The sequence below is a fragment of the Mesoplodon bidens genome, assembly GCF_964165515.1.
Source record: "Mesoplodon bidens genome assembly, chromosome: 15".
Lineage (NCBI taxonomy): Eukaryota > Metazoa > Chordata > Mammalia > Artiodactyla > Ziphiidae > Mesoplodon > Mesoplodon bidens.
Window position 1 is genome coordinate 15477048 of NC_138171.1, and position 26612 is coordinate 15503659.

The window sequence follows — 26612 nt, forward strand, 5'->3', positions numbered from 1 at the left end:
CAGGGAGTTCTGGGAATTACAGTCAGACGATGGTGGGCGGGGAGGGAAGCAGGAGACGAGAAGGAATTTCTGGCAGGGGTGGGAGGAGGTAGGGGAATTTTATTTGGTTGGTTGGTTGTTTCTTTGGTGGGGAGTAGGGGATGGGGTAGGAGGTCCTGTTCAGGCACCCAGCAAACATGCCCTAGTCCCCAGCTCTTCCCAGGCCTCAGGGACAGGAGGCAAAGAACCAAGGAATTAGGCACTTTTTATTCCACACCCAGTGAACTCCACCTACCGCAGAGCAATACGAATTCCTCAGCACATCCTATTATCCAGGCCACCACGTGACAGAACCTTCTGCAGGGACGGAAGCATCTGTCCTCGCTGCTCAGTACTGCAGCTGCTGGTCACTTCTGGTTACCGAGCACTTGAAATGGGGCTAGTACAGCTGAGGAAGTACACTTTCCATTTAAATTAATTTCAATTCAAACATACACCTGGTTCGTGGCTACTGTCCTGAGAGCGCCACTCTAGGCCCTGGCCCAATCCAGGGGTCAGCTTGGTTCAAAAACTGCCTCGGGGGAGGGCACGCGGCAGAAGCAGCCCTGGGGGTCAGTCACCACCCACCTCGGACAGGAGCAGCAGCCCAGCGGTGAGGAGGGCGCGCCTCAGAGCGGGGGGACGCCTCGGGCGCGCCGGATGAGGTTGGCCAGCCGCCTGGCCAGGCCGCCCTTGCTGGGCTCCTCGATCTGGAAGGTTCGGGTGAGGAGGTTGTAGAAGGAGCCGTAGCACACGGCCACCACTGTGCACGTGAGGCAGATGACGTTGTAGGGCATGCTGAAGTCCGGCGTGGGCAGGTTCACCAGCAGTGGCTCCGTGTAGAGCCGCACGAAGTAGCTGGAGCTGTCGGACCCTGGGAAGCTGGGGGTTGGGAGGGAGAGGTGAGGCTGGACCGGCTGCTACCCCACGCCGTCTCGCCACCCCCGCCTCGGGCCGCATTGGACCAGTCTTGGCAGTAAGGGTTTTCAAAGCCTTCTTAGCTTCAAAGCCTTTTAAAGCTCACCACAGAAATCTGATCACAGGAGAGCAGCTCCGGTGTGCTGAGGGAGAGGGAAGGGGCCCTGCCTTCGCTTGGCTGCCTTTTCCTTGGCCTTCTGGTCTCAGCCTAAAGGCCATCTCCTCAAAGCAGCCTTCCTGAATTACCCACCAGACTACTCCCCAGTGACCCTAGCAGCTCCCCTCTAGACTGAGCACAAGAAGGGCAGGGGCGAGTCTGTTTTGTTTACTGTGCTACACATGGTGCTCTCTGAAGTGCCTGGCATCTGATAAGCGCTCAATGAAATGTTTGTTAGGAGAAATAATGAGTAAACTTGGGCTACATGTACTGCGCTTCTCACCTATTGATTCTCCTAGAAGCTCTTTAGGATCATTCCATAAAGACTGTACAAATATTAGAGACCACCAGGACTTTAATTACGACCGAGGGAACCTACTCATTACTTTGGAAAAGGCAGCATCTAGCCCCAGCCCAGCCCGCAGGAACCTGTTCCACTAGGATTTTAATTAGGACCGAGGGAACCTACTCATTACTTTGGAAAAGGCAGCATCTAGCCCCAGCCCAGCCCGCAGGAACCTGTTCCACTAGAATTTTAATTAGGACCGAGGGAACCTACTCATTACTTTGGAAAAGGCAGCATCTAGCCCCAGCCCAGCCCGCAGGAACCTGTTCCACTAGGATTTTAATTAGGACCGAGGGAACCTACTCATTACTTTGGAAAAGGCAGCATCTAGCCCCAGCCCAGCCCGCAGGAACCTGTTCCTCTGTGCTGGTGTCACCCCGAAGCCCAGCGGCTGAGGTCACGCTTACAGGGTGTTGAAGAGGGGACTCTCTTCCCAGTCCACGGGTCGGGCAGCCACCTCGCTGGGCACGAGGGCACTGAGGACAGATGGGCTGCAGGGAAGCAGACAGATATTCTCTGAGCCGTGTTCCTCACGGTGCCTCCACCAAGGGTAAGTGGCAGAGAGGGTGGGTCAGGAGGGTGGGGGCAGCAGGTCGGGGGAGCCCACCTGACATAGAAGCCGTGGTTGGGGTCCGGGGTGTACTCGGTCCACTTAAGCAGCGCCCGCTCAAACTGGATGGAGACCTTGGTGACCGAGCTGGCCGGTAGCTGAATCAGCATCTCCAGGAGGTGGGGCTGCATTCGGTCCTGGGCAGGCTGGTAGTGGATGTAACCTGGGGGACAGGTAGGGGCCACCCATAGCTCTTTTTTTGTTAGTTAGTTAGTTAGTTATGGCTGCATTGGGTCTTTGTTGCTGCGCACGGGCTTTCTCTAGTCGCGGCGAGCGGGGTCTACTATTCGTTGCGGTGTGTGGCCTTCTCATTGAGGTGGCTTCTCTTGTTGCGGAGCACGGGCTCTAGGCGCACGGGCTTCAGTAGTTGTGGCTCGTGGGCTCTAGAGTGCAGGCTCAGTAGTTGTGGCACACGGGCTTAGCTGCTCCGTGGCATGTGGGATCTTCCCGGACCAGGGCTCGAACCCATGTCCCCTGCATTGGCAGGCGGATTCTTAACCACTGCGCCACCAGGGAAATCCCACCCATAGCTCTTTCCTGGGCTCAGACTACCTGCACCTCCCATCCCTACCTATCAAGGCCTTGGGGCCTGGATCGGGGTGCCTAGAAGGAGGGCTTTGGATCACAGAAGACAGGCAGGCTCACAGGAGGGAGGAGGATCGCAGAAAAGGGAAAAGGTGTTTCCAGGGCAGCCATCCCAGGACGTGCTCAAACTAATCCATCTTCACATCATGAAAACTGGGCCACCAGACATCAGGTGCCTCACGTGATGCGAAAGGGAGTCCACAGAACCACCTGGGAAGTTTTCTTGCCAAAAATATAAGACCTGAATCTAATCAAATTTCTAAATCTAACCACTGATGAACTCAAGAATACACAAGGGACAGAGGAATGTGTTAAACACGGGCAAATCCAGAATGTAGAACATCCTATACAACAAATGACCCAGTTTTGCCAACAAATAAATTATTATTATTTTTTTTTTTTTTTTTTTTTTTTTTTTTTTTTGCGTTACGTGGGCCTCTCACTGTTGTGGCCTCTCCCGTTGCAGAGCACAGGCTCCGGACGCGCAGGCTCAACGGCCATGGCTCACGGGCCCAGCGGCTCCGCGGCATGTGGGATCCTCCCGGACCGGGGCGCGAACCCGCGTCCCCTGCATCGGCAGGCGGACTCCCAACCACTGCGCCACCAGGGAAGCCCCAACAAATAAATTAAAAAAAAAAAAAAGCCTGGGAACTGTTTTATAGGTTAAAGGAGATTTCAGAGTACCACACTAATCAAGACGTGAATAACAAGGGAAATGGGGGTGACGGGGAGTGTATACAGGAGCCCTGTACTTTCTGCTCAGCTTCTCTATAAACCTAAAACTGCTCTAAAAAAATTAAGTCTATTACCTTAAAGAGAGGGAAAGAAACTTAAGAGCATATCAAGCAAATGTAATGTGACGAGGTTACTTTGGTCCAATTCAAACAAACCAACTATAAAATTATTTTCAAGAACACTGGGGAAACAGGAGTGACAATGATAGATTATATATTTGTGTACTTTAGTATTTAAAGGTGAATTGATACAATGTCTAGAATTTAAGATACTCCAGCAGAAACATAACCAAACCAAAAAACAAATAAATAAAGGGAGAGATGAAACAAAAATGACGGGAAGCTGTGGAACAGAATAGAGAGCTCAGAAATGAACCCACACTTATATGGGCAATTAATCTATGACAAAGGAGGCAAGGATATACAATGAGGAAAAGACAGCCCCTTCAATAAATGGTATTGGTAAAACTAGATAGCTACATGCAAAAGAATCAAACTGGACACTTTCTCACACCACACACAAAAAAAACCTCAAAATGGATTAAAGACTTAAATGTAAAACCTGAAAGATAAAACTTCTAGAAGAAAACATAGGCAGTATGCTCTTTGACCTGGCAATATTTTGGAGGGTGTGTCTCCTCGGGCAAGGAAAACAAAAGCAAAAATAAACAAATGAGGTTACATTAAACTAAAAAGCTTTTGCACAGCAAAGGAAACTATCAACAAAATGAAAAGACAGCCTACTGAATGGGAAAGGTATTTGCAAACGATATATCCAATACGGGGTTAATATGCAAACTATACAAAGAACACATACAACTCAACGTAAAAAAAAAAAACCAAAAATTACAAACTGGGCAGAGGACCTGAAAAGGCATTTTCCCAAAGACATACAGATGGCCAACAGGCACACAAAAAAATGTTCAACATCACTGATCATCAGGGAAATGCAAATCAAAACCACAATGAGATTATCACCTCACACCTGTCAGAATGGCTATCATCAAAAAGACAGCAAATAGGGACTTCCCTGGTGGCACAGTGGTTAAGAATCCGCCTGCCAATGCAGGGGCCATGGGTTCGAGCCCTGGTCTGGCAAGATCCCACGTGCTGTGGAACGACTAAGCCCGTGCACCACAACTACTGAGCCTGTGCTCTAGAGCCCACGAGCCACACCTACTGAGCCCAGGTGCCACAACTACTGAAGCCTGTTACCCACAACAACTGAGCCCACAAGCTACAGCTATTGGAGCCCATGTGCCTAGAGCCCATGCTCCGCAACAAGAGAAGCCACCGCAATGAGAAGCCTGCGCACCGCAACGAAGAGTAGCCCCCACTTACCACAACTAGAGAAAAGCCCGCACGCAGCAACAAAGACCCAACGCAGACAAAAAAACAAAAACAAAAAAAAACAAATGACAAGTGTTGGTGAGTATGTGGAGAAAACAGAACCCCGGTGCACTGCATTGGGAACGTAAATTGGTGTAGCCACTATGGAAAACAGCAGGGAGAGTCCTCAAAAAATTAAAAATAGAACTACCATACAATCCAGCAATTCCACTCGTGGGTATTTATCTGAAGAAAATGAAAACATTAATTCAAAAAGATGTATGCACCCCAACGTTTACTGAAGCATTATTCACAGTAGCCGAGATATGGAAACAACATACGTGCCCATCGATAGGCAAATGGATAAAGAAGATGTGGTACATATAAATAATGGAATATTAGCCATAAAAAAGAAGGAAATCTTGACATTTGCAACAACATGGAAGGACCTAGAGGATCTTATGCTAAGTGAGATAAATCAGACAAAGACAAATACTGTATGATATCACTTCTATGTGGACTCTAAAAAATAAAAACAAATGAACAAACATAACCAAACAGAAACAGTCAGAAATACAGAGAACAAACAGGTGGTTGCCAGAGGCTGGGGGGTGGGTGGGGGGGAGGAGAGAAATAGGTGAGAGAGAGTAAGAGGTACAAATTTTCAGTTGCAAAATAAATGAATCACAGGTATGAAATGCACAGTGTGGGGAATATAGTCAATAACTACGTATAATATTTGTATGGTGACAGACAGTAACTAGACTCATCATGACGGTCATTTTGAAGTGTACAGAAACACTGAATCACTATGTTACACACCAGGAACTAACATAGTGTTATAGGTCAATTATACTTCAAAAATAAACAAAAAAGGGGACTTCCCTGGTGGCCCAGTGGCTAAGGCTCCACGCTACCAATGCAGGGGGCCTGGGTTCCATCCCTGGTCCAGAAACTAGACCCCACATGCCGCAACTAAGAGTTCGCATGCCGCAACTAAAGATGCTGCATGCCGCAATGAAGATCCCGCACACGGCAACAAAGATCCTGCATGCCACAACTAAGACCCGCTGCAGCCAAATAAATAAATAAATAAATAAATAAATAAATTTAAAAAATAAAGAAATAAATGAACTCATAGAAAAAGAGATCAGATTTGTGGTTACTAGAGGTGAGGGGTAGGGGGAAGGGGAATTGGATGAAGGCAGTCAAAAGGCACAATCTTCGAGTTCTAAGAATTAGGGATGTCATGTACCACGTGGTAAATATAATAGGCACTGTTGTACATTATGCATGAAAGTGTTATGAGTAAATCCTAAGAGTCCTCATCACAAGGAAAAAACCTTTTTTTTCCTACTTCTTTAATTTTGTATCTGTACAAGATGGTGGATGTTCACTAAACTTACTGTGGTCATCATTTTACGATGGATGTAAGTTAAATGAGTATGCTGAACACCTTGAACTTATAATGTGCTATATGTCAATTATATCTCAATAAAACTGGAAGAAAGACATCAACAACAACAACAAACAAAAAATAGTAGATGAAGCTGGAGACTGCTGAGGCTGGATAATGGGTACATGGGGGGTTCATTACACTATTCCATATGGGTATGTGTTTGAAATTTTCCAGAGCGAAAGGTTAAAAAAACCAAAGAAACAAACAGAAAAAACCAAAAAACCTACGCAATACATAAGTAGGATGTTCGAAGTAGAGATTTTGAAGGTGGTACAGATAGTGGGGCTGAAAATAAGTAAAACTATTAACCACAGGCTTGAAAATATGGGAAACAACAGAGGGGTTTAGAGAAGATTGTAAGTCTAGCTGTTTGGGATGTGCTGTAAACCTCTTCCTAGGAAGTCGTCTTCTGTATTACTAGTCTCCCTCCACTCCAAAGGAAAACAAGTGCTTTTGTGCTATGCCTGGCATCTCTTAGAAAGCACTCAGTAAATATCAACTCCTCCTTAGAAAAATAATAGAAAATAAAAACAAATTTTAAAAATCACACCTCTTTACCCCACCCGAGGAAGCAAAACCATCTATTCCAGCTGTTATCTTCTTCATTTCCAGTACTCTGTTTTTCTTGCTGACCCGTTCTCCACCTGAAAGAGCCTATGAATCATCAGAAAACAAAAACATGTGCCCAGAGCACCAGGAAGCAGGAGGAAGCAAATGAAAAAGATATGGAAACTCCTGCCCTTATCGAGTCCTATTAAGAGTCACCAGAACTACGTGGTTTAACTCTTTTGGCTTTATAAATACTTCCAGATCTGGCACTGGTGAGGCTACCCTTTCCATTTCTCAAACTATTCCTAACTCGTGATGCCTGTGTAGACTGCTGAGGCACTTCCGGAATGACACTGGGAACTGAGGCTTTGGGGGACCTGGAGGGGAGGTGGGGGGCTGGGTCGGGACTCGGCACTCACTTGGTTTGTTCTCCTTGCCCTTGGAGGTGATGGTGAGGGTGTGCACGTACAGCCGCAGGTACCAGGGCACAGTGTCCAGCAATAGCACGGGGAAGGCCCGGTACGGGTGGGTGTTATACAGCAGCGTGCTCAGCTCCCCGTTGTGCAGCCCGTAGCCGCTCACGTACCGCTGGGTGTACAGGAAGGGCGTGGGTGGGGCCTCTGTTCAGAGTAAAGTCAACAGTTAACCACTCCTTTAAAAAAAAAAAAAAAAAAAAGCATCACTCCCCACCTTCACTCCCTGGGCCAGGTTCAGAGTCTCAAAGCCAGGGAGGGGAGGGGGTAATGCTTTGCCACCAGAACTAGGAAACCTGCATTCTGGAACCATCCCTGGCTTCCCCAACCCACAGCAGTGATAACAGAATTACAAATATTTACTAAGTACTTATACAGGCCGAGCTTCTTCCAACCCAAACCAAGTGCTCCTCACGATATTCCACATTTTTCCTTGGTAACACTGAACATAATCACAATTGTTTGATGCCTGCTTCAACTATCAGATGCTAAGGTTGCTTGAAAGCAGGGTACTTCTGTCTTCAAAAAAATTTTTGTTGACTGAATGAATAAATGCATGAGTGACCTCCATGTTTTCCATTAATTACCTCATCTGATCCGCTAGGTATTACTGTCCCCGCTTTCAAGACCAGGCAGTAAGGTTAGGAACCTGCCAAGGGCACAGAGCTTAGAAGAGGTGGAGTTAGAACCAGGACGTCTGACTCAAGAGTTCTGGGTCTAAATACAAGCCTGTTACCTCGCGGTGAAGAGGCAGGACTGTGAGTCTCCCCCACTAGCTGAACCCTCTGTAGCCTATGGGGGCTGCGGCCGCCCACCTCCCACCCACCATTCCCTGGGGGTCTCTTCCACTTGAGCTGGAGGTTGAGGCTGCGCGAGTTGTTGATCACGGCCGTGTCCAGCAGGTCATAGACGGCATAGGTCTTCCGGGTGCCCAGGACGACGTCCTGGTATGTGGTGAGCGGGGGCGGGTACACCTCCAATGTCTCATTGTCCTGGGGACACAACGGCAGGGCTGAGAAGCGAGCAGGGGGCAGGCTGGCCTTGGGGGCCGGGGGGGACGATGTGTGTGGCTGGAGGCCTTAGTCTTAGTACCTGGCTGTAGTTGGTGACGTCCACATAGACTCGGCTCTCCAAAGCCAGGGGGCAGGGCTCCGTGAGGGTTCGGGAGAACATCCGAAAGAGGGACCAGTCTGAGGAGCAGAGAGAGGCGCTGAGCAGGGGCGGGACTAGGCCTGCTCCACGTCGATGGGGTGGGGCTGGCAGTGGGTGGGCAGAGATGGGCTGCCAAGGTAGCTTACCTTGCTTCCCCTGCCCCGTGACGAAGGCATCAAATACAACGGAAAGGGTCTGCCTCAGCTCCCAGGAGATGCTGGCACAGCGTGCATCCTACCACGAGGGCCAGAAGGCAGCAGTGAGGACCTACCACTCCCCCAGACACACAGCCCCAGGGACTACTACCCGGACTCAGTCCCTTGTCTATTCTGTATCTCCCCATCCATCAATTTGCTACCATCCACTACCGAGCACTTGCCCTTGTGCCAGCAGCTTTATGCGCATCACTGGGATGAACCATCGCCGACCACCAGAGGAACTGATACTATTATTCTCATTTGACAGATGAGAAAACCAGGAAAATAAAATGACTCACTCAAGGTCAAGTCAGCTGGCGAGTGGCTGAGCTAGCAGCTGCACCCACACGGCTATCGCTCTTAACCACGACGAAGACCGAGTGAATGCTTGCCAGGCAACCACTCGGTTTCCTTGGTGCGTGGCCAGTGCCCTGAATCATCATCATCACATCTGCCACTGACTACTGGCTCAGCCCTCGGGAGACACTGGGCTATGTGCTCTGCCTGCACCTTCTCTCAGAGCCTCTGGACGGCCCCCATCACCTGTTCCCTGTGACTTACTCTGCAAACAGGGCGGATATGCACTGCCTGGGAGTGGTAGCTCGTGTGGAACAGGCGATCGGCCTTCAGCAGCACGGAGAGGCCTGCCTGGAGGAGGTGGCAGGAGAGAAAAGGTCAGTGCCCCGCACGGCAGGGCACCCGGGCATGGGGCCGAGGTTATCTGTCAGGCAGTGAGGGGGCATCGGCCGACTCCATCCACTCTCTGGGGCTCCCACCTACATTGAGGTCCCTCTGGCCTCACCTTGGAACTGCAGGGCAAGAGCTTCTTCCACGGGGTGAGGTTCTCAGTGCAGACGACCTCCCGAGGCAGCACTGCATAGCGCAGGAAGGAGTGATCTGTGCCTGAGAGATGGAAGCCTGTCTGGGGAGGCTCTCGGGGCGCCCCTCCTCAGGACCCACACATACTCTCTAGCACCACCGCCCTAACAGTGTCAGCTCAGGGGGGAGCGGGGAGGACACCCTCCTCCCTTTGGGAGAAGGCAATGCGGAGACAGCGGAGTCTCGGGAAACCTTCCTCTGGGGCCTGCACACCCAGGGGATTTATGACCTGGCCCCGCTGAGGAAGAAGGCAGCAGAGGGGAAGGGAGGCAAAGGCTTGGGTAGGAGGAACAGGAAGAAGGAAGGGGCCGCGGAGGCTGTCTCACCATTGGCCAGCCCCAGGGGTTTGAAGGAGGCGCTGGGCGTGACTGTGTTGGTGGAGTCAATGAAGTTGAGAGAGGCGCAGAAGATCCCCGAGAGGACGTTACTGAGCTCCTTCCAGGACTTATCCACGCTAAACGGAGACACAAACCCGCTCACTGTCCCGGGGCTGCGTCTGCTTCCTCCCTCAAAGCCTGCAGCTGGCTGCCAAGCCATGAGGCCGGCCAGCTGCTGGAGCCGGAACTGCCCCGTTCGGCCTGCTTCCTGGGTCGCCCCAATCAGCCCCTTCGTCCTCACTCCCCTCTGGACACCTCTGCATCCCCAGAGGCCTCTCCTTGGGTGGTTCCTCCTCCCACCTAGTAATGCCCTCCTAACTCCTCTCGGCTCCCCTTCGAAGAGGTTCCCTCCTCCAGGAAGCCTTCCCACCCTCCTCAACCACAGCCTCCTCCTGGGCTGCTGCAGTTCTGACCATCCGAGCCTCTCACCAGGGTCCTCCTGGGAAATGGCTGGGTGGCAACAGCATCGCGTCCTAAGCATCTTTTCTCCTCAACTAGGCTGTGAGCAACCTGAGGACAGGGAGCAAGTCTGGGTCACCCACGTACCTCCCACAATGCTATGCAAAACGCCCCCCCACGCCAGAGGCTGAGATCAGCTCACTGATCCACGCTGAGGTGTGCTCAGCTGGGCAAAACGACATACTTCCCTGTGAATACCCTGGGTGAGTCCTGGTTCTCCCCTCAGGGGTGGGAACTCTTACATCTACGAGGCTCACTGAGCAAGGGAAAACAAGCATTCTAGGACCCCACAGAAACATCAAATTAAATTAGATGTTTTTCTTAGAGAAATGCCAAAACAGATTTGCTCTTTAAACTCATAAGAGGATAAAACTAGAATTCTGAGCATCACCTCCATATTATAGGTAATTATGAGGGGAGACAGAGACAGCACAGCAGTTGGGATAAAAGGCAAAGAAGCCAGGGTTCAGACAAGAGAGGAAGCCTTGGCTACTGTGGGGTTTGCTCCTCATCTGACATCACCTTAGAGCCGTCCTGGGGGTTTTCAATAGTCCTCTGTTCAGAGCTTTCCAACTGCTCCAATCCTTAGGCCTCAAAAAACGACTGCAAACTGGAAGCCTGAAAGCTCTACCCAAACCATAGCCATGTTTCATTTGACGTGCACAACATTAACCCATGTGGCATTTCTTAAATTTTTAAATTACTTGCTGATATTTAAACTTGCCAGTTTTCACATTAAAATCCAGACTGCTGGTAACTCTTTAAAAATGAGAGTATCTGACGACCCTCGGCCCCTATTCCCACGTGGCAACAATCCATAGGAGCTGAGTGGCAGCTGTCCTCCCAAGCTCTGCCACAGTCCCCATCACTCCCTATTCTGACTCCAGTTTTTTTTTTTTTTTAATCATACATGTGCTACTGATTTCCCATAGTCGGATTAAGAGGACACTGTGGTTCAACCGCAGTACCTAACCGCCCCCCCACCCTGCCCCGCAAATAAAAGCAATTTTTCTAATACAGAGATCTGGTGTCTTGTAGGCCAATTCTAGCCCACATATATTTTGTTTGGCCCTTGTGGCATTTTGTTATTACTATGTGAATGAATGTCTTTTAAAAGGCTATCCAGTTTGCCACAGCTTCCTACTGCCTTACATCCAAGTAAGCTTCAGATATTTGTTATCTGCCTCTGTAGATATACACATACACTACCTCAGGTCTGGAAGTATTAGGGGAAGGAAGTATATTCAGCCAAGTAAAGAATGCCACTAAGTCATGATATTTCTTACTTCCAACGCCATATTTACCCCCATGGAACTGCTGCCCCCAAGGGCAGTAGCAGGAGGACAACACCTGCCCTGCCATGTTCCCACCACGGCCTGCCACAGGCCTCAAGGTGGGCACTCACTCAGTGACGGTGTCTTGGAACCAGGCCCACAGCTCTGCACCTGATGGGGCCTGCAAGAAGGGTGTCCCCCAGTATCGAGTCCTCCAGAAGCCTTGGGTTAACGACAGGTGCAGCTCCCGTAGAGAATACTTGGAGATCAACTGCCCCAGTGCTTTGGGGAAGAGCCTATAATGAGATACTGGAGAAGGAGGTGCAGGTGAGTGATGATCCTGGAGGGAGGGTTCTCAGCCACCCCAAAGAGACAATGCACCCCAGTTCTGGGGTCAGAAGAATCTAGATTCCTGACCAGACTCAGTCACTTACAAGCGATGTGATCTTGGACAGGTGCCTTACCTCTCTATACCTCCAATTTCTTCCTTGTAACCGTTCACAGAACTTATCACCGTGCCCAGCACCCACGATAAACCGTAACCGTCAATAGCATCATCATCAGTGTTGTCAACAGAGGGTTTTAACTAAAGGTTTAGAGTGGCAGCCTGGAGCTGCGGAGAGAGCACTGGACTAGAAGTCAGGAAGAGTCACTGCCCCTTTCCGGGGCTCAGTTTCTTCACTGGTATAATGGGATTCTTCAAAAACGACCCCATCCTTCTGCAAGGACCATCTTTGTCAGGCCCCAAGCCCAGGGACCAGAACCTCACCCAGGGATCAGTCCTCGCCCCCAAGGCTAGCCTCCACCCCACTCCCGGCAGGTGCCACAGTATCTTTCTCCCGTCAGTGTGCTCTCCTCACCTTCTTCCCGCTGCAGCTCCGAATCCCAGCGCGTGCGGAACTGGAATGTGGCGGCTACGTCCCCAGAAGGCAGCGGGGTGATGACGAGCTCCTCCCGCAGGCTGTCGCCTGGGGGCTCTGTCTGGCCCCAGACGCCCGGCCCGACAAGCAGCAGCACCAGCAGACAGAGCTGCGCTGCCGCCGCCATGCCTGCGGCTGTTTCCGCCTCCCAATGGCCCCGCCCCCGCGAAAGGCCGGCCTCCAATAGGAAGAGCGTCTGAGAAGCGACTTCCGGTGCCGTCCCGGAAGCCGGGGTGCGGCTACCACAGCGACTGCCAGGATAGGCCTTTGAAGGGCTGCTGGGTGTAAAGGGTCGCTGATAGGGCACAAAGGGCAGTGGGCACGTGGCGTGGCTGGGACCTGGATTGAGGTCCCCCTTCCCCACGACAAAGTTCTTAATAATACCGACCGCCATTGTGCCTCCGTGATAGTTGAAGAAACAGACTGAAAAATGTTATTACTTTTGCAAGTTCACACTGCCGGGCTCCTGTCTCCCTGAGCTTCGTGTCTCTGTTTGCCCTGTCCTAAGCCTAGCCAAGAACTTTCCTGCAAAACCCTCAAATAACTCACCCTTTTATTATGAAAAATTTCAAACATACAACAAAGTTGAAAGGTTGGATACCTGTTACAAGGAACATCTGTAGCCCCATCACCTAGATTCCACTATTAACATGTTACTGCGCTTGTTTTATCACGTATCAGCCTCTATCTCCCCCAGTTTATCTTATGTTTTGATGCATTTCAAAGAAATTTCAGACATAAGGACTCTTCCCCTTAAATAGTTCAGCATGCATATCATTAACTAGAGTTCAATAGTTGTTTACATTTTTCTTCTGGTGTAAAATTTACAAACAATGAAATGCTCAACTATGAAGTGCACATTCATTGAGTTCAACAGATGGATTCACCTGTGTAACTCTTGTCAAGATATGTTTGGAAAATCCCTGAAAGTTGGCTAATGCCCCTTGCCAGTCAATGTCTATGACCCCTGCCTTCCGGATGCAACCACTCTTCTGATTTTTCTCCAGAAAATGGATTAATCTGTTCTAGAGCTTCGTATAAATGAAATCTTCATATAGTATGTGTACTTTTTTGTAAAAGGCTTCTTTCATGGGAAGAATGTTTTGGAGAATCATTCATGTTCTTGCATGTATCAGCAGTTTGTGTCTTTTCATTTCTGTGTAGTATTCATACATTGTCTGAATATACCATAGTTTACCTGCTCTCCTGTCCATGTACACCTAAGCTCTTTCAAGTTTTTTGTTCTTATGAGCTAGGCTGCTATACAAGTTTCTTTGTAGGCATATACTTACATTTCTTTTAGGTAAATATTTAGGAGTGGTCAAAGAATAGGTATATGTTTAATTTTACAAGAAACTGCTAGATCTTTCTCCAAAATGTGTCATTTCATACTTGTACCAACAATGTATGAGAGTCCCCATTGCTCCACATCCTGGTGAACATTTAATTTGGGGGGCTTTTTCATTTTTGCCACGTGGGCGTGTTTGTAGTAGTATCTCATTGTGGTTTTAATTTGCATTTCCTTGGTACCTAGTGATGTCAAACAGCTTTTCATGTGCTTCTTGTCCATTCATATATTTTCTTTTGGGAAAGATCTGTTAAAATCTTTTTCCACCTCTCCCCTTTTGTGCTGACTTGAGTTGTAGGAGTTCCAAGCAATTCCTGCTTTGGTTTTTCCACCTGCCCAACGGGGTACACATTCATGAAGGATTTTGTAGACAGTCTTTTGGTAAAACTGACAACCATCTGGCTCTGAAGAACCAGAGATTTGGTGTCTGCCAGGTCTGCCTAGATATATCCCTGACCAACTGGAGAGGAAGTGTCAAAAAGATGTCTTTGTCTCATTATGCCCTCATTCTACTTACATCCAGTGTTCCTGCCTCACTAGACGTGGAACAGAAGGAAGGCCATGAGCTTAGATGTCAGACAGATGTGGGTTCAAATCCCCATGCCAGCCTTTAATCCATATGAGCACGAGCAACCTGAGTGCCACTCTTCCTGCTCTGTAAAACGGATAAACCTGCTTTCAGGGTTGTTGTAAGGATCAGAAATTAGTAAGTGCTGGAATGTAGAATCTGGAATGTAGTAAGTGCTTAATAGCCTCTACTAACCTTTACTCAAAGAGCTCTATGAGGCAGGCACTATTATCTCCATCTTACAGATGAGTAAACTGAGTACAGAAACTGAGATAATTGCCTAAGATCACAGTGAGTGATGGAGCCAGAACTCGAGTCCACACTATCAACTTCAAAAACAAATTTTTAAGGGAGTTGCTGTTATGATTACCTTGTACTTCTATGCTTTGTTTCCTTTTGAAATTGCCTGTCCCCATCACTCAAGGCCCAGCCACCCCCAGAGAAGACTTGCCTTCTCCCTCTCTAGTGTGCTACAGCCCACATTATAGTTCCATTATCTGTGGCCATGTCTCTTCCTGGAAGAACTCTTGGCCACCTTAGTGTTTCTGTTGTGTAAGCAAGGAGGCTAGCACATAGTGGGGGCTCAGTAATGTTTGAATGAACAAACAAGAAAACATCATAACACTGTTCCATGTTGTCCCCACACCGCCATACTGTTCACAGTATCAAGTTCTGTGCACCCCTGGGGACTGCTACAGTGTGAGCCGTCCTGGGAATCTTCCCCTGAGATGTGGTCCCTCCTATTTCCTCCAGAGCACAGGATTCTACAGGAGTTTGTCTTCTTCCCTCCTCTCCAGAGTCTATGACAAGTCTATGCAATGGACAGAAGACACCACACGGTGGCTTGGAGACTGATAGCTGGGCTACTTGCCTCGGAGTTGGAGCCAAATCATCCCCCATCTCCAAGGGCCCTGTGTGGCCTCAAATAAAACAGTCAGCTGGAAATGCTGGCTCTGGCTCTGAAGGCCAGCCAAGCCCCTGTGGTTTGGCAGAAGAAGAGGTCATTGTCCAAACGGAAGTGGTCCTGGGGTCTCAGCTGACCCTAGATTTTCCCAGGCAGGGCTGGGGCTCATAGCAGCTGAACTGGAGGCTCCCCGTAGGCTCACAAACAATTCCACCTCTCCAAAGGGCTTCAGATCCGTCTCCCCGGACAGGCTCCCTGCCCCAGACCCCACAGATCTTAGCATTGTGTGCCTGGGGTTGTTGACATGCTGACAGCAACCCAGCTAGGCTAGCTTCCCGTCATTCACCTTGGAGGAGAATGGCGAGATCCCAGGAGCTGAGAAGCTCTCAGAGCTGAGCTGTGGATATTATGGGGTGCACCCCAAGAGAAGGCTCAGCCATAGTCAGACAGGAGGCTGAGCCTCGCTACTCCAAAGGAAGGGACAAAGAACAAGAGGACAGAGACCATGTCTTCTGTGTGCAGCAAAGTCATCGGCAACCCAGAAAAAACACAAAATTTATCATGAGGCTGGGCCCTGGCCCAGCTTAGTGGATGATCTCAACTTTGACACAGACACTTTAGACAAAAGGAACACAGAACTCCCACAAGTTTTTCAGTAGCGCTAGGAAAAGCACTTAAGAACTGTCACTTACAATGGCCTCCTACAGGGGTGGAAGCAAAATGGGGCTATTGGAAAGACTGCACCCCTGTCACTCAGCCTGGATGGTACAAAGAGCTTTGGAATTTAGGCTGAAGGTCACTGACTCCATGGATGGTTTGATGTATGAAGAGAGATGGAATGATTTATTTTTTCTAATATGAAAAATGACTTGATGTTCCTTAAGGCTAGGTCCTATAACCCTCCTTTTATTCCAGTCTCTCCCTGGGCAAGCTCACTTGCACCCATACCTAAACTTACCTCCTATGCACTGATAACTCACCTATTGATTTTCCAGCCCAATCCTCTGATCTAAATTCCACTCTCATGGGTCCAAGTGCCTACTCAAAATGTCCTCTTGGTCTCAAAAGCAACTCGAACTCAACATGTCCAAAACCCAATTTATGGCCTCTTCCCCAAACCTGGTGCTGTCCTAAACTCCCCATCTGGATGAAGAAGCCTCCAAATCATCCTGCTGCACAAGGCAGAAGCAAGGATGGCACCCTTGAGCCCTTCCTCTCTCACACCCACCTATGAGAATATTTTGAAATTTGCCTCCCCAATATCTCTCCATTCCTTCCACTTTTCTACAATCCACCCCACCTCCACCCTATTCCATTTTTATCTAGATGGCTGCAATCATCTCCTGGCTTCCAGGCATCCATTCTGGTCCCCTCCAATCAGTACATCTCTACCAGGAGTCCTTGCAGCCATTCTCCCCCTAAACTACTCCTACTCCACCTTCAGATCTCAGCTCAAAACCACTTCCTCCAGGCAAACACCTCGTGACCTCTCTTAATAGGCTATTAACTCCTTCCTAGCACTAGTCCTAGCTGCAGTTTTACATTTGGGCCCCCAATAGATCCTGAACTCCATAAGAGCAGGACGGGGTCTTTTTTTTTTTTCTTTTTTTGTGCCACTACCACATTCCCAAGGCCAAGCGCAGTGTCTTACACGTGTTAAACACTGACATTTAATATTTATTGAATGAATGTCATTTATTTGCTCATACCCTGCCTCAACCCAGTTAAGCTAATCATCACCACTATCTTCTAGGCCACCATTGTCTCTTGCCTGGATTACTGTGTTATGTCTGTCTGGAGCCTGTCCTCTTCCAGTATGTTCTCTACACTGCAGCCAGAATTCTCTTTTTTTTTTCTTTTTTTTTTTTGCGGTACGCGGGCCTCTCACTGTTGTGGTCTCTCCTGTTGCGGAGTACAGGCTCCGGACGCGCAGGCTCAGCGGCCACGGCTCACGGGCCCAGCCGCTCCATGGCATGTGGGATCTTCCCGGACCGGGGCACGAACCCGTGTCCCCTGCATTGGCAGGCGGACTGTCAACCACTGCGCCACCAGGGAAGCCCCAGAATTATCTCTTTAACAAGCAACATCAACCACTTGTAATCCTTCATTACTCCCAATAAAGTTCGAAACGTGTAAACTGCTAGTTATCTACCCAGTGACTGATGTCCTCTTGTTTCTCAGTAACATAACCCTGATTTTATCAAGACAGCAGGGTGCCCTACCAAAGGACTACCCCAGCCTCTGCAGTAGCCAGGGTGCTTCTGAGAGGTTTGACAGGAAGTACAGGAATCAGACGCATTGGTAATTGAAACTTGAAGGGTTATTGTCTTTCCAAACGCCAGAATTCCCTTTCTTCTAGATAATGTTGTGTCCCTATGTCTATAAAACATCTGTAAATGAAACATCCCTCAGGTTACCAACTTCTGGCCAATGAGATGTAAGTGGACGTTATTGGTTAGAACTTCCAAAAATGCTTGTTGAAGTGGGACTAGGCAGCAGGCCGTGCCTTTTTGGCCCATCCTTAATTTCTTCTCCTGCTTTCTACCAGCTTCAGAGACACGATGGCTGGGGCCTCAACAGCCATTTTAGCCATGAGGTATCAGTGAGAATTCCAGCCATGGGCCTTAGATGGCTGAGCAAAAAGAGCCAAGAAGGACCCTGGTGATTTATTTTTTCTAATATGGTGTCCAATAACTGTGGAACAACCATATAGTCCTGTACTTTGGACTTCTTTTATATGAGGAAACCAAATTTATATCTTAAGTCACTGATACTTTACTAGCAAACTGAAACTTGATACAGGCTTCAAAGCATTTCATGACCTGACCTTTGTCAATCTTGCCTCTCCTTTCATCTGCTCAAATTCAACAATTCAGTCAAGCTGAATGGTTTTCAGTTCCTCAGGACTTTTCTCTCCATTTAAAGTCTTTCCAAGCTGCTCTTTCTGCCTGGGTTACAGCCCCACCTGGCTAACTCCTACTCATCCTCTGCATCCCAGCTTAAAAGTCAGCTCTTCAACAACCATAAAAGCTCGGTTAAGATGCCCATTTTCTGGTAACAGAACAGTTCCTCAGCATGCTACTTATGATGCTGTGAATTGTGGTGTTTACCTGATTTTCTCCTCCATGAAGGCAGGCAGCCTGTCTTGTTCAAAACTGTATTCCAAATCTGCAGCTAATTCCAAATAACGACTTCTTGAATAAATGGAGTAAATGAGTCATGGGAATATGGTATTGGTTAGAGAGCTAAAGAAATGTATTGGGTTTGATATCTGTACAATGTGAACAGATGAAGTGGAATGGTTGGCATATTATTATCTGTTTATTATTCATACCGTGCCCTGTTCCAAAGAGGATGTAAGGAAGCGGAATGGCTGGAGTACCACCTCACTGGGAGTGTTAAGGAGTTCACGGCCATTGAGAGACACTGGTTTAGGAGACTCTATCAGGAGAGTGCAGGATAGTTTGGAGGAGGGAAGAGTGCTAAGAAAAGCAGTGGCATCTTGTCCTATCTCACCTTCCATCTCCTCACCTGCAGGCCCTACCTCAGGAGTAAGCCAAAACCTGGCAGGGAAGTTGCAGCAGGGCAAGGTTAGCAGTAAAGCAGGAGCGGGTTAATTCCCAGAAAGGTACACCACCCACCATCCTTTCCTCCCTCTGGTGCCTGCTGCAGGTAAAGAGGCTGGTCTTCTCCGAAGCGCTCTGGCTGGGCCTGGGGTCTCAAGTGGAGAATAGGCAGCTCAATCAGTCCGTAGGTGGGGGCCCACTGCTAGCTGCAGGCTCCAGGCTCTGCCCCGCCATCTCCCCCATCCTCCTCCTCGTCAGACTGTGCCAAGGGCGTGTCTGCTCCGCTGTCACTGACATCCGGGCTGTGCGGATTGGTGGAGGAGTCAGAGGACAAGGAGCAAACGCGGGATGTGGTCCTGTCTGCCGTGGGCATCGGCAGGCTCGGCTCCTCGGGACGGTCGTCCACCCCTGCCCAGAGAGAAGAGCCCGTCAGGGCCACGAACAGGGCTTCAGAGGACCCTTAGAGGCGTTCTGGCCAGGAGACACTGAGGCCCAGAGGGGAGCAGGGACTTGAGCAGTCACCCGGCCAGGCTCCTGACTCCCAGTTCCTTCCACTTCACCGCACCACATCTGGGCTCTAGAGTCAGGTCAATCAAGTCCAGAGTTCAAATTCTACCTACGTCACTTCCTTGCTACTGAGTAGCTTTGGGCAAGTCACTTACTTTCCCTCTCAAGGACTCTGCCCCTCCTCTGTAAAAAAGGAACCCCGACATTCCAGAGGGTTTTGAGGATGAAATCTGAGAATGCTCATAAACTGTCTGGCACATAGACCACCAATAAATAGCAGTTTTAAGTAAGAGAATATCTATCTTATAGGTTAAGGATGTGGGCTTTGGAGTCAGATAGCTCTGGTTCGAATCCAGCTTTTCCACTTTCTGGCTATGTGACAACAATTTCTCTGAGTCTAATGTCCCTCTTTTATATATACATATATATATATATATATATATATATATATATATATATATATATATATATATTTTTTTTTTTTTTTTTTTTTTTTTTTTTTGGCCACATGCCATGTGGGAACTTAGTTTCCTGACCAGGGATCGAACCCACGCCCCTTGCATTGGAAGCTTGGAGTCTTGACTACTGGACCACCAGGAAAGTCCCTCTAATGTCCTTCTTTATAAGATGGGAATAATCCCACCTGCCCTAATAGGACATTGTAAGGACTGAGATAATATATGTAAAATACCTTAGCACAGTATTAGAAACCTAATAAAGTGCTAAATAAATATTAATATTAAGATGACTAAAACTGCTTAAGTTGTCTAATATAAAAATCTTTTTTTTTTTTTTTTTTTTTTTTTTTTGCGGTACGCGGGCCTCTCACTGCTGTGGCCTCTCCCATTGCAGAGCACAGGCTCCGGACGCGCAGGCTCAGCGGCCATGGCTCACGGGCCCAGCCGCTCCGCGGCATGTGAGATATTCCTGGACCGGGGCACGAACCCGTGTCCCCTGCATCGGCAGGCGGACTCTCAACCACTGCGCCACCAGGGAAGCCCTAAAAAATCATATTTTTATGTTATTTTAATTATGGTAATTAACTACATTAATTTCACAAATATAAAATTTACAAAGGCTAGGGGGGTTGGGCCTTCCTAGAGTTTTGGATTAGGAATCTGTAACCCAGCTTCCCTCAAGGTCAACTTCCCTAAAATCAGAACAGACAGCTGTTTCATGGGTGGAAATGCCCACTCCCAGCCCCTACATGCATACTTCCCCAGTCCAGCCTTGCAACCTCACTTCAGAGCTCTGACATCCGGCTCTGGCTAACCGGTGCCCAAGTGCCCGAAGTAGAGGGGCATACCAGACGTCTGGGGGGTCGGTGGAGGATCTTCGCAAGGCAAGAACACGTCAGCTCCGTCCTGATCCCCAAGGTCGATAAGTTCCACTTGCTCAAGTGTGTCCACATTCACCTCCATGGATGAGATACTACCTATGGGGGCTGCAGATCAAGAAGGGGGCAAGTCAGGAGGAGCCAGGACAGAGCTGATAGGATGGTCAGAGACATATGTCAGGTCTGGAGATAGACGTTTAGAGGGCCAAGAAAACCAGGGGGGAGGTACCAAGATTCAGGACCTATAGGACTTCCTCCCTGCCCCACCCTAGTCCCTCTCCCCAGGACTCAGAACTTACGTCTGTGCGACTCGAGATGCAGGTGGGACAGGGGGAAGACAAACTCTGTCTCAGGCTGTAAAATGTCCTCAAAGAATTTCTGCCGCTCCCGAAGGCGGAGCTGCTGGCGCTCCAGCGCTGCCCGCGGATTTGGGTCCATGTCAGCTCCTGGAAGAGCAAGTACAGCTATGAAGTTGAGAGGGGATTCTGTGGGGGCCTGGGCTTGGGGAGCCCCGCAGCAGCCAACATCCCAGCACTAGGGCCTCTGGACTTGACTACCTCCTCCCCTTTCCTAAAACAAAGTCCATTACTACAAACTTCAAGTCTCACGCAGAGGCGGGGCTGACGCTAGCTCCACAAAGGGGATGCCAGTTCCAGGCACAGCAAAAGAGGCTCCTCTGTATTCAGGGAACGCAGTCAATGGCCAAGTCTCAGCATCATGCCCTTCGGAGAAGGGTTGGAAGGGCTGGTTCAGCTCAAATGGGGGAGGCACTTTTTTCCGCTTAATGGACCCAGCCTCTCCTCAGAAGGCTGGGGAAGAGGACAGAGGAGAAGGTCCCTTCCTCCAGGCTGCAGCTCTGGTTCCTGGCCGTTCTTCAAAACCCAGACGAAAGCTAAAGTACCCCCTCCCCTACTCTCCCTCTCTACACACACACACACACACACACACACACACACACACACACACACAGACACACACACACACACACACACACACACACACACACACACACACACACACACACACACACACACACACACACACACACACACACACACACACACACACACACACACCAGCATCCCCTCCAAACCCTGCTCTTTAATCACAGACTTGACTTCTAGACTTGGCTCTGCCCCTAAGGAAGTCAGCTTTCCAGCCTCAGTCTCCGCATCTGAAAATGGCATCATCCTCCTACCTGCGTCCAGCACAAGACACAGCCGGTGAAGGTTCTCTGTAAAACGGAAAGCTCTGGTCCCCGTGCTATTTAGAGGACATCATCTCTTCTCTGCCCCCCACAGCTCTTTATTTGAGCTCCTCTCCTCTGACACATCTCACTCATCTCCCCACTAGGCATCGAGTAGCAATCGGAAGGGTGCAATTCAGACCAGGCCTTCTGGGCCCCAGTGCTGAGAGCTTTCCAGAACACCATTCACTCGGATTCGCTCCATTCCCTTCCTGAGCCCATCACCGGAGGCGAGGGAGTATCAAGCTTGAGGACCAGATCATCATCCTCCGCCTACTGCCTTCCCCACCTCATCTGGACTCGGCATATCTGAGACCCTGGCCGGCTCCACCGGCGCTGGGGTGGGCCGCGAGACACCCGAACCCAAGTGGGCCAGGCAGGGCCAAGGAAGTGTGGGGAGAGCATGTGGCCGGGGCTGGCAGCGGAGGAGGGAGGCGCTGACGCCGATTCCTGGGAAAGGCTCTTAGCGCTGCCGCCCAGGTCACAATACTAAAAATACCCAGGGCCTCTGGGGCTGTCTGGGGGCGGGGAAGGGCGACAAAGAGCGTCGGGGTCGGGGAGCTGGAGGGGGCCACGGGCTCCGGGACGCCCCCTCTCTTTCCCCCTCACCCCATCAACCTCAGGAAACTGGAGGGGCTGCCCCCTGGGGAGGTGCGGAGCTGAGCGCCGGGGAGAGGAAGGGGGTTGTTTACATAACTGAAGGTGCAGGGGAGAGGGGTGGAGAGAGCTGAAGAGATTTGGGGGGCCGGAGGCGGCCAGGGGCCCGGCCAGTGGGATGGAGCGCTCCCTCTTCGTCCTGCCCCACCCGCACTGGAGTCAGCGAGAGCGAAAGAATTCCCTAAAAGGGGACACGCCGCGACCGCGGGGGAAGGGGGGAAGGCGGAGGGGTCCCCCGGCCGTTCCGCTCGCGCTCCGGTCCCCCCGGCCTCCCGCTGCACCTGCGCCCGCCCAGCGGAGCCCCTACCTGCCGCGCCCAGAGCCCCCGCTGACTCAGGCTGTCCGCTGCGGCGCGACGGCGGTGGGGGCGTGGTAGCGGGCCGCGCCGGCCGGGGTGGGGCTGCGCCTCCGGGTCTCCCCCGGGACGGACGGGCCCTGGGAGCCGGGAACGAGGAAGAGGCGGGAGGCGGAAGTGGGGGAGGGGCGGCGGCGGGCACAGACTCATCTGCCGGTCGCCCGGCGGCCGCAAGGATCCCCTGCGGGCGCGATCGTCCGTAGTTCCAGGGCGGGCAAAAAGTTCCCGGCAACGCATCCCTCCTCCCCGCGACCCGTCGGGCCCCTCGGCGCTCCGCCTGGCTCCGCGCGCTCCCATACGCGGGCTCTCAGCCCCTGCGCCCGGCTGCTCCCCGACCCCCGGGCAGCCCCGACGCAAGCTCCACGCGCTGGCACCCGGACTCCCCAGCACCCTCGGCCACTCTCGGCACGCTTAGGCGCGCACCTCTCGAGAAGGCATATATGCAGGGTCAGAGGGGCTGGGGACTCGCTGCCGCCCATCAGGGCAGGTGCACTGCGGCGGAGGCCCCCTGACCCTGGGACTCACCCCGCAGCCCCCGGTTCCCGGCTCCGGGATGGACAGGGCCGCCGTCCAGCCTTCCAGCTCACTGGGCGGGGTGGGCGCGGGGCGGGTTGGGGGGTGGACGCCGGCGGGAAGCCAACTCCTCCGGGGTGCCAAGAGGGGCGCTGCGCGTCCCGGCTGGCGGGGGTGGAGGAGCGAAGCAGAAACTGGGGGCCCAGAGGGGAAACACTTGCCCCTCTCGCAGTGCCTCCTGGCTCACACCAGGGCCAGAAGTCTCCTGGACCGAGGCTCTGTGCTCATTCTCCTCCTCCTCCCTTCCACCCTGTGTCCGTACGTAGCTCCAGAAACCGCGGGGTGGCGGGGTCGGGGGGGGGCGTCTGTCGGAGATGCTTCTGCCGTGGGGTCACTCGATCATTAATTCAACAAACATCCGCGAGCAAGCCAGACACTAGGAGTCATCCTTGGCATCTCCCTGTCCTTCGCTGCCCACATTAAAACACATCTCCATTAACCGTCGATTCTCCTTCCTAAATATCTTTCCAATCCGCCGTTCCTCTCCGTTTCCACCACCATCTCTCCCTTGGCTCCTACGGAAACCTTCTCTCTGGTTTTCTTGTACTCTGGTCCTGCTGCGCTCCTTCCCCACAGCACTAAGTCGTCACTGTAGAATCGAGAGTGCTAACCATGGAACCGCACATCAGTCATTTCAATACCGCAGATCCGATGTGCCAACCCCTGCTTAAATCCCTCCTTTGTTAGAATGAACTCCGGGCGCTGATATCTGAGCTGAGTCTTAAAGAAATGAGTTCAACAAGCAGAGAAGAGGGGGAAGGGCATGTACAGAGGGACAGAGGTGTGAAAAGTCCGGACATACTCAGGCTTCCCTGTCAGGGGACCAGCACTCAGTACAAACACCTAAAGCTCTGCCTCTTCTATTGTTACTGAGGTCCCTAGACAATCCTGTGAGATAAGTACAGCAAGCAGCTTTCCCATTACTTTATAAGCAAGGAAGCCAGTTTGTGGGAGGCAAAAAGTGCAGTGGTTAGGAGCACAGGCCTGGGAGTCAGGCCCTCTTGGGTGGTAAACCTAGCTCTGGTGTCTAGCCAGCTGTGTAAACAATTTCTCTGATCCTTGATTTCTTTGCCTATTAGGTAGGAATAATTAATCCCCACCTCCTATGAGATAATTCATATAAAATGCTTAGTACAGGATTTGGACACTCTGAAGATGCTCAGTAAACAATAAACACTAGTTGTTTTGACTGTAATCTGTTCTGAGAAAGGGAGAAAACTGCTTTCTTCCACGAATTTCTGAAATTATAGGAAGTAGGCTCTAACCTTCTACAGAGCTTATTATGTGCCTGTCACTGTTCTAAGTGCTTTGCATGTATTAACTCTTTTAATCCTCTTAATAATCCTGTGAGGTAAATACTATTTTTACTTCCATTTTACAGATACAGAAACTGAGATATAGAGAGGTGAAGGAACTTGTCCAAGGCCTTACAGCAACTAAGTGATGGAGCAGAAATTCAAACCCAAGTAGGCTGCTTCCAGAGACTGTGCTTATAACCATGGCTCCCAGCCTGCTCCGCTGTTATCCCGTTGCAGTTTTCATCATCCGAGAAATGTTCTGGTCAGTCTGATTCTTATTCCTCATTAATGGATGGAGTAGATATTTGGTCCCGTTTTCTAGCGCACAGGAATGAGGCCAAGTCAAAAGTACAGTGGATGACAGCTCAGCTCCCAAAGTCACCTCCCCCCTTTTCAGGCCTATCCCTGGGAACAGGACTGCATGGATTATTTTGAGCCGTCCCCAAGATGGTGACAGATCAGGAACCTCTCTGTCCCTTTGCCAGATATTTGCCACATACAAGGGTGGAAGGGGGAAAAGCATCCAAGTTAGAAATAATTCACAGGGTTAAGCTGGAAGGGTATCAACCAAGAGAAAGGCCCAGGAAGCAGACCCAAGGGTGGATGGCAAAAGGAGTTGAAAGGATCAGTGAAAAAGTAGATGGCTTAGACTTCTGGGTTCCATCTAGGATGCCAAAAGCTGGGAAGAGCATCATTACCACACTAATAACAATTTTTTAAAACTGTTAGGTAATTATAAAATTATTACTTTCGTCAAACCCATCAGCGAGCTAAGGCTGCAGAGCAACCAATTAACCTGAATTCCAAAGAAGGACAGGCACCTCCAAGAAGAAATAGGATGTAGGCACTAGCACACCTCTGAAGTAGGAGGAAGGCAAGGTTTCCATGCAAACAGGTAAAAAAAAAAAAGTATTGGGCGGCATCTTCCCCGGGCCTCTTTGTGTTCAACATGTCAAGATTGCAAGGATCTGACTCCTCTTTCACCTGGGCCCTTGCTCAGGATTAATACAGCTGGCAGCTCTGAGAAATAAGACCAGGTCTTTCTCAGACAAAGGCAGGCTTGCTGACTGCTTGCTATCAAAGTGCTGGGCCTGGGTTCCTCAGCCATGATGCAAAGCCACTGTGTGTGTAGCGTGCATCTGGGACCACCGTATCACTTGTTGAACTTTGGGCTGAAGGAATCAACACAAAACTATGCTGATGTTCATGTTGTTTGATGTTCTATGAGTAATAAACTGTCTTGATTGGATGCAGTAAGTCTTATTGTCTCTTTTTGGTACCCATGAGGTTTTTCTCTGACAAAACATAATCTATTAATCCAAAGTAAGGGGGAAAAAGGAGGAAAAACAAAAAAAAAAGCACAGATGAAAAAATAGAAAACAAATAGTGCGATGGAAGATTTTTATCCAATTGTGTGAATGAATAGCAACCAATTAAAAGACAGGTTAGTAGACTGGGGAAAAAAAAGCAGGAGGCAATAATATGCTGTCTACAAGAAACCCAGTTTAACTATAAGGAAATATATGAGTCAAAAGTAAATGGATGGAATAAGACATACCATGCAAACACTAATCAAAGTAAATTGGAGTAGCGATATTAATATCAGAAAAAGTAGACTTCAAAAGAAGGACTATCACCAGGGATGAAGAGGGACATTACTTAATGATAAAAGGTTGTTCATTTCACCAAGAAGACTTAACAATCATAAATGTGTATGTGTACATCTATTAACAGAGCTTCAAAAACACGAGATAAAAATAGACCTAAAATAAGAAAGAGAAAAATCCATAATACAGTTAGAGGATTCAGCGCTTCTCT

At 49.9% G+C, this 26612-nt stretch overlaps 2 protein-coding genes across 2 annotated transcripts; both read right to left on the reverse strand.

Moving 5' to 3' along the window:
• Positions 1-225: 225 nt before the first annotated feature.
• Positions 226-12588, reverse strand: PIGT (phosphatidylinositol glycan anchor biosynthesis class T). The gene is given in 13 exon segments (XM_081257506.1): positions 226-662; positions 665-900; positions 1847-1930; positions 2047-2212; positions 7125-7325; positions 8005-8170; positions 8271-8368; positions 8477-8564; positions 9089-9175; positions 9330-9430; positions 9733-9860; positions 11648-11825; positions 12377-12588. Coding segments are annotated over 13 exon segments (1791 nt in total). The 5' UTR covers positions 12564-12588; the 3' UTR covers positions 226-591.
• Positions 12589-18558: 5970 nt separating this feature from the next.
• Positions 18559-23118, reverse strand: DBNDD2 (dysbindin domain containing 2). The gene is given in 5 exon segments (XM_081255204.1): positions 18559-19230; positions 20636-20773; positions 20965-21111; positions 22876-22959; positions 22962-23118. Coding segments are annotated over 5 exon segments (687 nt in total). The 5' UTR covers positions 23074-23118; the 3' UTR covers positions 18559-19024.
• Between the last annotated feature and the right edge of the window lie 3494 nt (positions 23119-26612).